This window comes from Neolamprologus brichardi, chromosome 22 (assembly GCF_056152115.1).
Source record: "Neolamprologus brichardi isolate AB-2024 chromosome 22, ASM5615211v1, whole genome shotgun sequence".
Lineage (NCBI taxonomy): Eukaryota > Metazoa > Chordata > Actinopteri > Cichliformes > Cichlidae > Neolamprologus > Neolamprologus brichardi.
In genome coordinates this window covers 13,279,351-13,294,608 of record NC_142124.1, presented here as the reverse complement: position 1 = coordinate 13,294,608, position 15,258 = coordinate 13,279,351, and the positions used below count along the sequence as shown (strand labels likewise).

Sequence of the window (15,258 nt, the reverse complement as noted above, 5' to 3'; positions counted from 1 at the left end):
AAGCTGAGAACCTTTAACTCTTTATCCCTTGAAAGCTTATAGGAGTATCCCTTGAAGCTCTTTTTCTGAGTAGTTTCGGTTATATTTCAGGACTGCAAATAGAACAAAACGACTGGGTGTGGATCAGACATTTGCAAGGGTGGTCTCTGCCTCTGCAGCTACCCTTGAAAAAACAGGGAAACTAGTCTAATGGTTGTTAAACCACATTTTTATTTATATATACTGAGGTGTCAGAACTCATCATTAAGGGTACAGGCAGGCCGTCAAATGCTGTCTTTATTACGTCTAAATTACAAAAGAAGGAGATGAAATCCAAAAGCAGATTTTTATGAGCTCAAACCACATTTTTTGTTCTTAAAATATAAATGCCTGTTTGATTATTTAAAGCATTCATTTTCTATCGGGGGAGAAAATACTATAGCAGTAGGGTATCATTGTAATGGCAGGCAGGGACAGTTTGAAGGGGCAGGATGGTATTAACGTGGCAACAAAAGAGATCCTGTTGTTAGTGTGACAGTAGCGTGACCTTCCTGACCTCTTGCAGGCTGATCAGCAGGGCCCAATGCTCCATGATAAAGCCCCCCCCCCCCCCTCTTTCTGCTACTCTAGCAGCTCTTTTTCCTCACAACCTCTTACCTCTAAGCCGTGTGGAACAAGCTAAACCCTCAAGTGTTTTCCCAGTCCTTCCCTGCCCTCCCCCTCCTTGCCATGGAAAAAAAAGAGAGCGAGAGGAAAACCATCTTATTAGCTCCATACACGCCCACACGGACAAGATCTGCTTCCCACCCCTGCCACCAGCTGTGGTGTAATTGTCATCTAATTGCACCTGCACTGCCAAAGAATAATTAACTTTGGCATCTCATGGCCAGGGTGATACAAAAGGAAAAACATAATAGCAATTATAGGACTGAGACAAGAGAGCTTAAATGAAAGCACACCTGAGTGTACAGAAAGCTGAAAGATCTCATTAACAGTCAGGACTGCTTTTTTTTTTTTTTTTTTTTTTTTTTAAAGCCTTTTTCCTCTCTAAGAAGAAAGGGTCAGTCTTACAGCCCTTTTTCCCCTCTGTACTATTTTTTCCCCTCTCATTGCTAACAATGAGAAGGGAAAAAAGGGAGAGAAAAAACAGGGCCGAACAGATGGTTGTATCAGAGTGGCACCTGGCCTCGTGTTTAATTTCAGGTGAGAGAGTCCGTCTCTAAGTGTGATGTGGAAGAAGAGTGTCAAAAGCACATTCATCTGAAAGCGAGGAAAGAAAGCGAGAGAATGGAGGAGGGGGGAAAAGGGCACGAGTAAAAAAATAAAAATAAAAAAACCAGCAGATTCACTCTGAGTGTGAAAATGGAGGTTTGAGAGAGAAGATTTGCTTCCTGAGCTGCACTCATTCTGTCCTGTTTGGACATCTTGTACTCTTGTCCCCTCTGTTCTTATCGCTTTATCTCTGCACTGTCTCAGGCCATTTGTCTGGTCTGGTCAGCTGTTGTGAGGCACTCTGAGATATTAACGTCCACATTATGCCACATTAATCATAGCCATTTTGTAAAGCAACCTCCAAAACTGAACTTAGATCTCAATAATGTCAAATAAGGTCAGTCGAGCTGAAATTAACTGAAATAATCAAAATAATTGAAAATGAATCAGCACCATTTTCACGATGCATTCATTTTTTTATGTCATTTTTTGGCAAAAACAGCAAAGATTCAGCTTTTTTGGGCCTCTGTGGTAGTAAACTGAATGTGTTTGCCACTTTGTGTCTGAAACAAAAATAATGTTAATGTCACAATGGGCTGTAAAGAGCGTGATTAATCAGGAAAATAATCAATAGATTAAAGGAAAAGTCATTTTGACATATTGGGATGTATTTGTCTTCTTGTCAAGAGGAATGTGAAGATCAATACTGCTCTCATTTCTGTCCAGTAAATATTAACCTGCAGGCAGGCAGCAGGCTAACGTAGCTTAGCTTAGCTGAAGTCCTTTTTTGGTACCTCAAGATAAGCCTTTTCACTGATGCCGTGACTTTGTCCGGTTTAAAAAAACAAATGAAAAAAACACAATAAAAATTTTTTTTTAAAAATTGATGCGACCAAGATGGGAAGGTCTGACCGAGAAACAGTATGTGTACCACGGATAATTCTTACTTTTTAAACATAGTATGGCCAAGATTTACAATATTACATTTTTTTTCTTTTATTAAATATGAGTGACTATTAAGCCCAAAAACTCACAATGAAAGTCTTTGCAGAGGTCAAGATTTCTGCGAGGTTTTGCAGTGATCATGTGATAGCTTGTGCACCATTTTGAATATGTGAAAATGTAGAATCACACAGGCCAAGAGACTGCTCTGCAAACTTCTGGTTACCACCGGTCATTAGGGAAAATGTAGCATTCCTCGACCGGTTGGGGAGTGGTAGCTGGAGGTTGATGGCAATCACTGAGAAATCAGTTGCTAAAACTGCAACCACTGGTTGATCCCCTGCACTCACTGAGTTGTTGACAAGGGAAAATGTGTTTTCCCTAACTGTTTGCTGGAGGTTCCTACCAGTCATGAGGTGAATCTGGGGATGCTGCACCAAAAACCTCTTTGCAATTGCTCCAGTTGGTAGTAGATTGCTGCAGTTGCTTGTACTTTGCATGGAAGATGCCCGGTTGTCTGCAAACACTCTCCAACTACTCACCAAGTAGTTGTAAAACTGTGAGAAACATAAATGTTTGCCTTCAAAATATAATAATAAAAATGTCTTTTTATTTTTACAACTTTTACTCTGTAACTTGAGCTTATTTCTTTTTTGCGTGGTGCCTTTTTAAAAAAAAATGTTTTCTCCCCGCTCTGCTAGTACATGGTGAGTGTTTGCAGGCAAGTTGGCAATTTCCATCAAAAGTACAATCAACAGTGGCAATCTGCAAACAACCAAAACAATGGCAAGGAGGTTTTTTGCCACAGCACCATCTTTGCAACCAATTTTACCTAGCGACAGCAAGCAATTTCTAGGAATTGGAATTTCTCACCCAATTGGTGGTTGTATCACATCCAATATGGCAGATAGCTCTTAGGTAATGTGTGCATGACGTCACGTGCAAAACTTCAATAGGACAGAAAGTCATTTTGCAAGCACAGATCTCGCCTTCTGATGGCAGTCACATGGAATACAAGTTTAAGGCACTTCTTCATTGGCATCTTTTAATGTTCTCCTCCAACATGTTTTGTCCAGGAAGTACAAACATGTTTAGAGTACGGTGGATTACTTCCTGCTGTGTGCTGTATAAAGAAAAAAACAACCTTTTTAGTTTGAAATTGTGCATAAAAACAGTTAGCTTAGCTCTTTTCATCAATCTCTTTCCAAAGGGAATAAAATGCACCTTTCAGTGCCTCTGAATATCACATCATCTTGTTTCAACAGCCAGATTAACAAGCTAAGCTAACAAGCTTCAAACTCTAGTTCATAAATGCTGCATCGATATGACAGCCGTGGTGATTTTTCTCATCAGATCTCAACAAGAAGGCAAAATGTCAAGCTTTTCCTTCATTTAATGAGAGTCATGCATTTGGATAGTCACGAAGCTGTTTAATGCTTCCTTAAAGTAATATTTGCAACAATGTCTCGCTGTTCATTTTAAATCTAATATCTAAAATGAATAACATCTAAATCTAATAGTGAGCCTGTGCCCAAGTTTGGGGTGGGGGGAACAGCCGTGTGTGTACTTGGAGTGTATTTGCATGTGCAGCTGGGGGAAGGGAGGGCAGGTGTTCACACCTACACGGTTTAATGAAGGGTGCGTGCTTTTGTGTGCCCGAGTGTGCATAACTGTCTGTTTGCTTCCGTGTGCACGTGTTTCCTGGGGGAGTACACATCCAAAGATAGGGATGGATGGATGGAGGGAAGTTGCAGGGTTTATTATGAGCTCTCCTCGGGTTTCTTCATTCACTATCAGCCGCGTGTATGAGAGGGAAATCTGCGCTGCGAGGCCTTCTTTGCGTTTAAGCTGCCCGTATGAGAGGAAAGAGCCCTTTTTGTGGTGGAACATCTGACTAAGCTTGACATTTACTCAGACATAAGGAGTCAGACGGAGCAGACAGAAGGGTTTTATCAATAGTCTGAAAAAAATGCACGTACTAAATATAGCTCCGGCTTTTTACACAGGATATGAGATAGGAAGTTGTAGTGCGCAGTGCTGTAATTTGTGCCCTTAATCTTTGAGCAAACTTCCTACTGTAGATGCACACGAGCTATGGTGGGTTGCAGGGTTATGTTAACAATCTCTTGTATACCTGTTAGCTTTGTACACTTGCTCAGCCTCCAACCTTCAGCTTCACTTTTATCAGTAATTGCCATTTTCATGTGCATTTTTTAAAAAAATGACAAAAACAGAGGGTCTGAAGGCTTAAACATGCTCCCGTGATGTGAACATGATAGGTCTTTTATTCCACTGACAATACGGAGATAAATCGGCGCCTCCACATGCAACCTATATCTTGATGCCAGCGAGTTGTGGGGATGATGCTGATGATGATAGCAATTAGCGCGCCTCGGAGCGAGTGCGTTCACTTGATGAATCTATCTGGAGTTAAGTGTGCATTCACGCGTCGATTCATTTACATATGCATGCATATAAATGCACGGCTGGGCAGGACAGGCGGCGCAGAGTGACAACAACAGAGGGGGGGGGGGGGGGGGGGGGGGGGGGGAAAGGGCTCGTCCTCTGTACGTCACTCTGGGGCGACTGTAATGATGAATGCAGATCGGATTTATGGAGGTGGTAAATGGGTGTGAATTAGAGAGAAATTGGATAAATGAAGTTGGAGTAGGAGAAATAATAGAGGGTAGGGGGAGGGGAGGAAGGATTGAATGAAAGTTTGACATAATGAACAGTGGGTGGTGTAAGGGTGGTGAAGGCTGGAGGTGCGTTGAGGCAGTGTGTTTATCAGCTTAAATACAGACATCTGTTACTGAGGAATTGTGTGTTTTTTGGGGGGTTGGGGAGTGTGTGTTTGCTAGATGAACACACACACAAAAGCAGAGAAGGGCTGTTGCCACAAAACTCATTAGGCTCTTTGAACTTTGGTGCAGGACTGGTTATCTAATGAGCATGCATGGACTGTAGTGAAGTTAAAATGTGTAAATCGTGCCAGTTAAAGTAAAAAAAAAAAAAAGGAAAAAAGTAGGACATGGACTCTATCTGCACTCTCTCTCACACACACACACACACAGAAATCTGCCTGTGATTCAGTTCTTTCTCCCCCTCTGCTCCACTGATTCGAGTCAAACAACACTTGACATGAATATTTAACAGTCAGAACAGACAAAACAATTGAGAGTCAACTCGAGTATTGTTAGGAATTTACTCTTTGATATTCGGTTTCTTCACTTTGAAGGATTTTTGTTGGCTGTCTGGCTAAACGTCTGAATGTCAGCTTCGAGACACTGTCAGCGCCGGACAGACTGGTGAACCCTGTAAGAGCCGGAGACAACACCGGGAAGCGGCTTTGACACTGAAGACTGGGACATTGTTTAAATATTATCGAACTGCACAAGTGCTGTCAGTCTCTTTGTGTTTGACTGAATTCAGGAGAAGGTTGAGTTTTCTCTTCGCTTTATGTGGCTGCCCGCCCATGTGTGTGCGCATCTGTGTGTGCATCCACGTGTGGAAACGCTAACGGAGCACACTTGTGCATCTCTGCTTTTGTGTGCCGCTTTGTTCCAACTCTTTGTGTGATCAACTGCAATCTCTCTTTTCTGTTCCTTTATTTTATTTATGTATTTTTATTTTTTTTTTATGCCTGTTAATATACCAATTTCCACCTGTGTTTCTTCTTCTCCCCACGGGGTGAATTCACAAGTGCGTCTCAGCGTAAGTGCATTTGCAACGATAGAGAGAAGGTGGATGGAGAACCGAGGGAGCAAAAAGCAGCAGAGACAGGAGAGGGAACAGAGACGGGGGGAGAGGAGGAGGCGGCGCGGGGAGGTGGGAGGTGGCAGGTTGATTACGGTCGCAGGTCTGGTTGCCTGGAGACGGCTGGGACGAGGGATGCCAGGTTGCTACGCAACCAGCACGATGCAATGACCAGCGCTGTGTGATGGAGCGGAGGGGAGGCGAAGATGGAAAATTGTCTTTGTGCCCCCCCCCGCCCCACCCAGCTACACCTCCCCTCCCTCTTCCTCTTCCTCCCCCTTCCTCCCCCTTCCTCTTCCCCTCCAGCTCTGCCTCCCTGCTGTAAATGTTCTTGAAAGAGCGGGGTGACGGTCTCCGCTGATATATTTACCATTCAGAGTGGCAGCTTTTTCGGGCGTACAAGCAGAATGTATTGAAATTGGAGAGAAAACAGGCAGCAATGTGGCCCCCTCCCCACCACTCACACAGCAGTAGCAGCCTACTATATAGACAGATTATCATCAGCTCTGCAGGTCATAATAGTAAGGCAAGAAAAATGTCATCATCAGTATGCTTTACTCTATCTAAAACACATTTGCCTTGCTGTAGCACATGAAAATGCATTTCCACGGTTGCGATGGCCACTCCTCAATCTGTACACTGTTAAATAAAAGATTGCGGAGGGTGTTAAATACACCTAAATACACCAGGCTACTTAGTTCGAGCCCTTTTAGAGAATAAAAGCCATTTATTCAGACTTGTATTTACAACAGGGGAGCCTTGTGTGTTTTATTAAGGTTGTGAATCTGTTTGTGCTTAACATCCTTCCAAGCGAATGGAGACATTTTAAGCACAAGGACTGTTGTGCAAAGTCTGAGAAATATCCTTGTGCTTAAAATGTCTCCATTTGCTTGGAAGAGAGTTAAGTAAACTTGATTTGCATAGGTTGTGTTTAAGCACATTAGTCAGAAAGTAAAATATGCAATGATAAACAAGCACTTCTGGGTTTGTTTGTTTTTTAAACTAACAGCTGCGATTTTGGTCTGACATTTTTTTTTTCATATATAGTTAGCCTTCCCTGGATAAATAAAACCTTATTAATAATAATATTTTAGCATTTTTTATTTTATGTGGGGCACTGTGACTCTGAGTGCTGTGCTGATGATAATCCCTGTTGTAGGACAGATACACTATGGACAAACGTTCCGGGCCACCTATGCATTACACTCACAGGAGCTGCGCAGCCATGGAAGCCCATGCCATGAAGCTTCTGGCACATAGATTTGGTGCTGATGTTAATGCCAGCGGAGGTTTGGCGCTCAGCAGTTGGTGAATTTTACGCACTGTGCACCTCAACATTCAGCGACCAAGCTCTGTAACTTACGTGGTCTGCAACTTTGTGGCCAAGTTGTTGTGACGTGACAAACTGACTTGTCGCCATGGTGGCATCCTATTACAGCAAAATGCTCACATTATTTTACAAATGTTCGAAAAAGCCGACTGCGTTGCTATGTGCTTGATTTTATACACCTGTGGTCATGGGACTGAAAACATCTAAATTAAAAAATTAGCTGTTGTGCTCTAATTCTGTTTTCCATACAGTGTAGGTGTGTTCAGTCAGCTTGTTTTCATGTCCAAGACTTTAAATACATCTTGTCAAGATACTCACTTTGGAGCCTTTGGCTTGTACATTACAGCCTGGCATCACATTTAAACACACTGGGTAAGCCTCTTGTTTCCAATTGCAGGGTTAATGGTGTGAAAGGACATATTTAACCTAAATACCAACCAAATTCTAAACATAACCAAGGATTTTCTTTTCTTATAAATATTTAACCACAGAGTAAAAGTGAAAGTAAAAAGCAAGAGAAATCAAAACTAATTGGTGAGTTTTAAAAAGAAGTTAAATCTAGTTAAAAACACAAAATCTGAAGCAAGAGGTAGTCTCCAGGGTAACAAACTTCTGGATGCAGAGATGCTTGGCATCCATTATAGTCGTCCGTGCGTCACGGGATTGATCCCAAAGCATACCTTGTGCATATCTATGTGACTCCAGCACCATCTGACAGCATGGCAGTATTTGATGCCCTGGGATGAGACCACTTAGATTCAGTGTGATGCTCTGTGCTTTGTTAAAGATCAAAGAGAGAGCTGCTTCCTGAGCAAATTTCTCTGTTCTCTCTTTTGTCATTTTGTAATAAAATCAAAATGCCCCCAAAATAATAAAATAAGTAGCTGAAAAGGGAAATTCAATCAGTCTCGCTGATGTCTATCATAGTGCGTCTCTGCTCGCCACAATATTTAAAATAAATTACCCAAATCACTGCTGGGGACACGTCCCTCCAGTCCCAGCTAAATTCTCTGCCCTTGCAATGTCTGTATTACCTATTTCTTTTAATGGGTTAAAGCTATTAAATGTAGATACTCCTAAATCCAATCATGATGCTGAATATACATTGGCAGATTTAGTCCAAATTGTTAAATCAGTTTGACGATGTAGATTCTCTGGGCTTGTTGTTGCAGTGTATGAACTTTGATGGCATGGAGAGGGGGGGTCATGCATTATGGCGAAGGGGTCGAGCTGTTATTTGATTGGATAATCTGTGGATTTAATATTTCATAATGCTCGTGATATCCCCCGCGGCATCACAGAAAGAAAAGATTAAGTATGTGTAGATGTGCGCTCGCGTCACTGTGACCGTCAGGAGCCGACGGAGCATTGTTTGGATGACTGTATATATAATATCTGCATGGCGTGTTTGGACATGGAGCGCAGGGGGAGCAAGAAAAAGCCAATAGCAAAAACACACAGTGGTGAAATGGGCTGTTGATCAGGCAGGTTTGAATGCGTGTTGTCTGTGCACAGTATGGGACCGTTTTTGTAAACAAGCCTAAGAGAGAAAGGGGAGGGGAGGGGAGCAACAGGAGGAGGAGGGGAGAGAGCAAATTACTGTAAAGTGTGTGTTAGTGGTTGAGGTTTAGAGGGAGATATTTTTCTCCCTGCTTCTGCATCTGCTCTCGAGGCAGCGCCAACATTCAACAGGCACGAACGAAGCCGCTACCATCCCTTTTTCAATTTTTCTTTTTTTTTATTCTTTCATTTTTCCTCCCCCTGCTCGTCTTCTCCCTTCCTCCGCTGCGCATCTAATCCCTCTATCTCTTGACCTAGAAGCACCCTTTGTCCTCCTCATTTGTTTTCCACCCGTCTCTTTTGCAGGTTGTTCAGGGCAACCTTGTTTACCTGATGTGGGGGTTCTCATCTCTGGGGTTGTCATGACGATGGCCATGTGAGCATGGTCTTTATCAGACCGGCAGCCGGTTGCTGTGCAGATCTGAAGTGGCACAGCCTTGATGGCCTCCACTTCTCACTGTTTTTCCTCTTGTATATTCTAATTCCAATCTCCTGAGCCATCTGCTGTGCTTCTCCTTATCACCACCACCACCACGGCCTTCACTATTTGTCTTCCCACAGTGAAATATGGGCCATGCGGCTTTTTATAAGCATCATTCAAACATGTCAATCAAAGTTGCCACTTAATTTAATGCCATTAATTCATAGCATTGACTTAAGGTGCTTTAAGAGAGAGCTAACCCCAAAATAGCTTATATTTCTAGTATCTATCTATAGATGTCTGTAGATTCCTGAATATACTGGTGCTAGAGGGCACATGGCTAAATTATTACCTGGTTACTCGAGAGGAAAAAACAATCTACAAATGTTCTTGTGAGCATTTATTGTAGGAACTATTTTCTTTCTGCCAGAATAGACCCACCAACTGTATCAATGTGTGGAAGAATCCTTCCTGCTATGATTGAGTGGCGTGCAATAACTGATAGCTCAGACACTGAGTGACTGTCAGTATCTACAAGGGTATTAAAATTATGAATAAAAAAAAAATAAGGTGGAGTTTTGGTAGAACAGCTGGTTAAACTTTGGTCTGGTCAAACAACATTTCCTTATAATAATCTGAAAATCCTGGTGGAGCCTGCACCTGTTCAGGATTTGACATCCCCTATCCAGCATCAAGATTTTCCTTATTAACATGTCAAAGGAGTTATTAGGAGTTTCTTACATTGCTCATACTGGCTTGGGTGGTTATATGTTAAGATAATGATGATAATAGTGAGAATCACAGAAGCTTGTAGATGTAGATGGATCTCAGATCAGTCAAAACAAAACAAGCAGCAGCACCTTGTTTAGCATGTTGGTCCACCATCAGTTTTCCTTCCTTCACAAGTTTTTCCATATGCACATGCACAAACACACTGATGTTCTCTCAGTCTGACAAGCTATAGCCACTGCTAACGGAACACTACTGACACATTGAGAGGCTCACACTAGCATACTAGCATCTGACAGGATGTGTGCATTAATGAACTCAGTAAATGCTTTCCTGATGAGTTTATAGTCTCAGTCATTAGTTTCATTGTTTACTGAACACAAGATGATCATCATGAGTTTGATTTTTGTCTCTATTAAAGTCTAAAAGAACGTTGAAGCAGGGATTTGTTTTTGAAAAAAACAAACAAACAGTGGCATCACAAAGGCTATGCTTGTCTTTTTATGAAGTTTACGGCTGTAATGTAGTGAATGTAGACAGTAAAAAGAAAATGCTTCCAACATTAAACTGCTCACAATAAGGTTTGTGGATTCTTATAATAACCAGGCCATATTTAAATTTTTAAAAATGTTTTAAATATCATCTGATTCCATGATATTCTAAAGAAGGTACACAACTAAAGCTGATATCTCAGTAACTGGGCAGTTCACACTAAAACAGCATGGTGCGTTCTTTAGAAAGGTGTATGTGTGAAGAATAAAGGAAGAATACAGATTAAATCACAGCATGGGCAACAACAGTGAAGAAAAACAGTGGTAATTTTTCACAGTGGTAAATAAGGTAATACTTATTTTGCACAGGCTGTTGTTGCACTCTCTCCTGCCTGAGAACTGGCTGGTATAAACAAGAAACTGTGCCGATAACGTACCGTGAGGTATATTTGTCGAGCTTTACCCGGAGTACAAGAATTTTAGCATGCAGACTCGGTTGGAATGATGATATCTTCTCTTTAGCATATTGTAAAAAATTTAAACTAAAAAATTATTATTCACTGACCGCCAGAGCAAGACCTCCATTTGCTTAGCTGATTGGAAGATGGTTTTTTGAGCCTTCCCCTCCATCTACTCCATCATCCTATTAATTGGTACACTCGATTAGACTGCTCTGAATGAGAAGACACGGGAGCCTTGTATAGCAGGTGCTGGGGATATTTCAGCTGGTGGCTCAGCACAGATGTTTGTTCATGCGGGTCCTCGCGACACCAATCAATAGTGTCTCCTGGTGACTGATCACAGTGGATCAATCAGTGACACAGGATCAGCGACTGGCTGAAATGTCACCAGCTCCATAATTAAGACCTTCATTAAGCCAAAGTTAACAGAGTGTCACTCTGTTGCTCTCACCTCGACTCATCACCCTTCCTCTCTTCGCATGCACATCCCCCACCTGACTCCTCTCTTCCATATGCTCCCCCCCCCCCCCCCTCCCAAATCAAACCCAATCCCACTCTTCTTCCCTTTTTGCTCTCCCTTGTACATTATTTTGCTTGCTTTCTTTCAATGGTCCTTTTCATGCTTGATACATTTGAAGGACAAGCTGCTGTTTCGTCTGGAGGTTGAATAGTCGGATAGCCAGGAAGAGGACGGCGAAGCGGCCTTTTATGAATAGCGAAAAGGTCACTTAATGTAAAGTGTGTGTGTGTGTGTGTTCCCTGCTTTTTTTCTTTCGCGTTTTTGTTTGATATTCCTCCCTCTCGACATTCGTCTCTGCCTCTGTCAGGCTCAGAATCTCTCTCTATTCTGATGCTGCGTGCTCCTTTAATCCAGATTAGCTGGCGAGTGTTCTTAATCTTATCACTTCCCCAATCCCGCGTGGGTGTGTGCTTTTCCTGGTTTTGTGTGATAGGGGGAGAGGGAACGATAGACGGCAGGATTAGAGCTGATTCTGAGAGAGAGACTCGGAGAGAGGAGGTGGGGCGAGAAAGAGAGACTGTATGACACTGCAAATGTAATATCACACATATCAGTGTCAGCTGTGGCCTGCTGGAGTCGAGTTGGCCCAATAAAAGGAAAGGAGAGAAATTGGTGTGTAAATATAAACGACTGGAGTACAGGCCACATTTGCAAACATCTAAACAAGCACAAATGTGTACTACAGTTATAATTGCATTTACATAAATGGTTATATAAAGCACACAAACATGAATATCATCTTTTGTCATTTACATAACAGCAAGGGGCACATTTGCCACATTAAAACTCCAATTTGTGCCAGTTATTTCAATGCTTATATGCTTTTTGCCATGTTAAAATGAATGCATTTTTCTTTTTGTTGATTAGCCCTGACCTGCATTTAAACCGACTACGTCATCTTTTTCCAGATGAACCGCCCAATCCAAGTGAAGCCCGCAGACAGCGAAAGCAGAGGGGGTAAGAGACACCTGTCCCCAACCCAGACACACAACACCTGTTCAAACATAAACACCTCCAGAAATATCAGCGATAACATGTCAGTTAGTCTTGCAGTGACATTAAAACACCTGCACGAGGTAAGTGCTTGAGTGGAGGATGCGTTCAGGGAAAGTACAGCGGTGCTGCGCGATGATTGGGACTGTAAGTTGACCGCAAGATGTAAACGATTGGCACGTTTTTCTGATTTTCACCCACGGACATGCTTTTGAGGTCAATCGGTGATTCTGAACATCTTTGTTTTAGGGTTTCGCTCACTCACACTGCATAGTTAGTAGGATAAGTGGTTACAAAAATGGATAGATGGTTTAAATGGTGTGCGCTAATATTACAGTTATATATGTGATAGATCTGTCTCCTGTGCCTCACCATAAATCACAAATTGTCTTTTGACACCGTGGCCTTGCACTGGTTACCGCAAAATCGAACGCAGCGATAACGGCACAGTTTGAGGCAGTTAGCGGCGCCATAATTTTCAGATTTATCAGCCAGGAGATCATGGTTTGTGTCCTGTGGTGTTGGTTAAAAATGTGCCTCTTCCAGCCGCACTAAACAAAGACAAGCTGCCATAACCCAGAGCGTCATGCACCGTCACCATGGACACAGTGGAGCTGATGTTTTATTAAATTTCTGATGTTAAAGGCCCCTTATTTCCTAAAAGATGGAATCTACACTGAAAATATGACAGATTTTATCAGCCCTTCAGCAGATTATTGTTCAGACTGAGTAGTCGGCTCAGCTGCCTGTCAAGATGGATGTTTTGCTGCTGTCAAACTACACCTGTACATCACACACTGCACACAGCCACTTACGCTATCATAAAAGAAAACACTGGTAGGTTTTGACAGGAGGTATTAAAGATACTTCATCTCTCATACCTCATATCATTTTACATTACCATTGCTGATTTTCAAAGCATAACACCAGCTCACTCTCCCTTTAGGGTTGGGTTTGTTTTTAGTCATAATTTGAATGGAGAATTTTCAGAAACCAAGAGATGTTTCTTGTTGATTTTTAGACTGTAATGTTTACCAAACCCTAAGCCCAGATGGGCTGCCGGTGACCTGGTAAACGCTCTCACATATGTCACATCTGACTTCATCCAGATGTAAATTTTAAAGATAACCAAATCACTAGAAACTGGAGGACTACGTTTAAACTAATAATTATGAAACGTACAAAGGGTATAATAAGCATCTGATCACTTAACCTCTTAACCTCCATCGAGACACCCAGCTTGAGTTAAGTTGGTGATTTTGGTTTGGGTTTATTCAGTGTCCACGCATTTTTATACCTACCTGTAAAACATTTAGGAACAGGAAAAACAAACATGTCAAAATGTGTGAGACTGCATTTAAAATGTAATGTAATCTGTTATTTTCTTAAAATCTGGCTATCTGGGCACTGGTTTAGCTGGGTGGAGTGGGCTGCCCATGTGCTGTGGGGATGACGTAGAGCCTGGGTTCAGATCTGCCCCGGGGCCATTTGTGCATCTTCATGCTGGGTTTCTTGACTTCTCTCCACTACACTGTTCTATCACAATAAAGGGTAAAAATAAATAAATAAATAAATAAAATAAGTCTATTTAGCTTATGGCTAAAATAAAACTTACCCCTAACCCTACACACGTGACTTAAAGGATCCTGATATTAACTAAAACTTGAAATTTGCTTCAGACACAGTAGCCGCTGCATCACATGTGCTAGGTTTTTGCAAGAATGAAATTAAAATATGCAACGCTCCAGTTTTTGTGCTGTTGGAAAAGCTCTCACATCTGAGTCGACATCCAGGAAATAATCCAAGACTCTTTCTCGCAGCATCCACTGTCTCTAATAGGCCTGTTTTCACTGGAGTTTGACGTGCCACAGTAGGAAAAGCACAGGTGTAGATAATAAAATTAATGATGGCTGAATGCCATTTAGCTGCTTCAGTTTCAGGGTTCTGGTATTGTGCATGCTGGCTCCCTGTCACACTGTGGCAAATCAAAACGCCTGCTGTGAAAAGGGCCCATTTTCCTAAAAGTCAGTCCAAGTTTTTAACATTTTGAGCATGTGATTTTAGATTCTATGCCAGCAGCCTGAAGGATCAACACTTTAGATTTTTTTTTAGCTCTTTAAAATTCACAAAACAGTAATAGAAATCCTTTGGTTTCCTTTTAGTATCACAAGACAAGAAGCATGCAGATGCAGGCATTTGTTTATATGCTGTTTTTATATATATACATATATAAACGCGTGGTTTTTTTCCAGTTTTTTATGTGTTTTCTGACACTGATTGGCTCACAGCGTAGTGAGCAAATTCTGTGCTTTTCATCAGCCAATACCCAAACCCTCCCCATCAACACACCACCCAGGCAGGTGTTTCTAATCAAACCACATTATCGTCTGCAATCTCCTTGACATTTAGGCTGTATGTAGGTTTGCAATAAGGATAATGGCACGTTCGCTGTGACTGATTGTATCTCAAGCTTCAAGTCTCTGACATTTGATTATCATACGGAAATAAATTGGAAAGAAATGGCATCACGAACAGTTTTGGGGGGGGGGGAATAAAACAAAACATGTATCACTCGGTTGTTCTTTCTGAGAGTAATCTGCAGGAATGTAAGGCGCGCGCAATTTGTAGTGAATGGGCTCAAACATGCAGAATCGCTGGTCTGATCCTTCACAGACAGGGACAGACGGAGCAGCTTCTCTGACCACACAGAGGGTGACAAACATTTGAGTCACCGCCAGATGCTGTTTGTTGTGCCGTTCATGTTACTGCACTCTGGTGGAGCTCCGAAGTACAGCAGGCTAACGTCCAGCCCTCTTTGTAACTGCTTGTCACCCTGTTGTCATTTTCTGTTATTCGTGCATGTA

The 15,258-nt window shown here is 42.0% G+C and overlaps 1 protein-coding gene across 2 annotated transcripts in view; it reads left to right on the top strand.

The window, feature by feature from the left end:
• The window catches only part of celf3a (cugbp, Elav-like family member 3a), a 35,880-nt gene that overhangs the window by 5,195 nt on the left and 15,427 nt on the right, over positions 1–15,258 (top strand). For both annotated transcript variants that reach the window (XM_035906459.2, XM_035906460.2), the window contains one exon: positions 12,310–12,358. In XM_035906459.2, the coding sequence (XP_035762352.1) occupies positions 12,310–12,358 (49 nt within the window). The remainder of the gene's footprint in view (positions 1–12,309; positions 12,359–15,258) is intronic.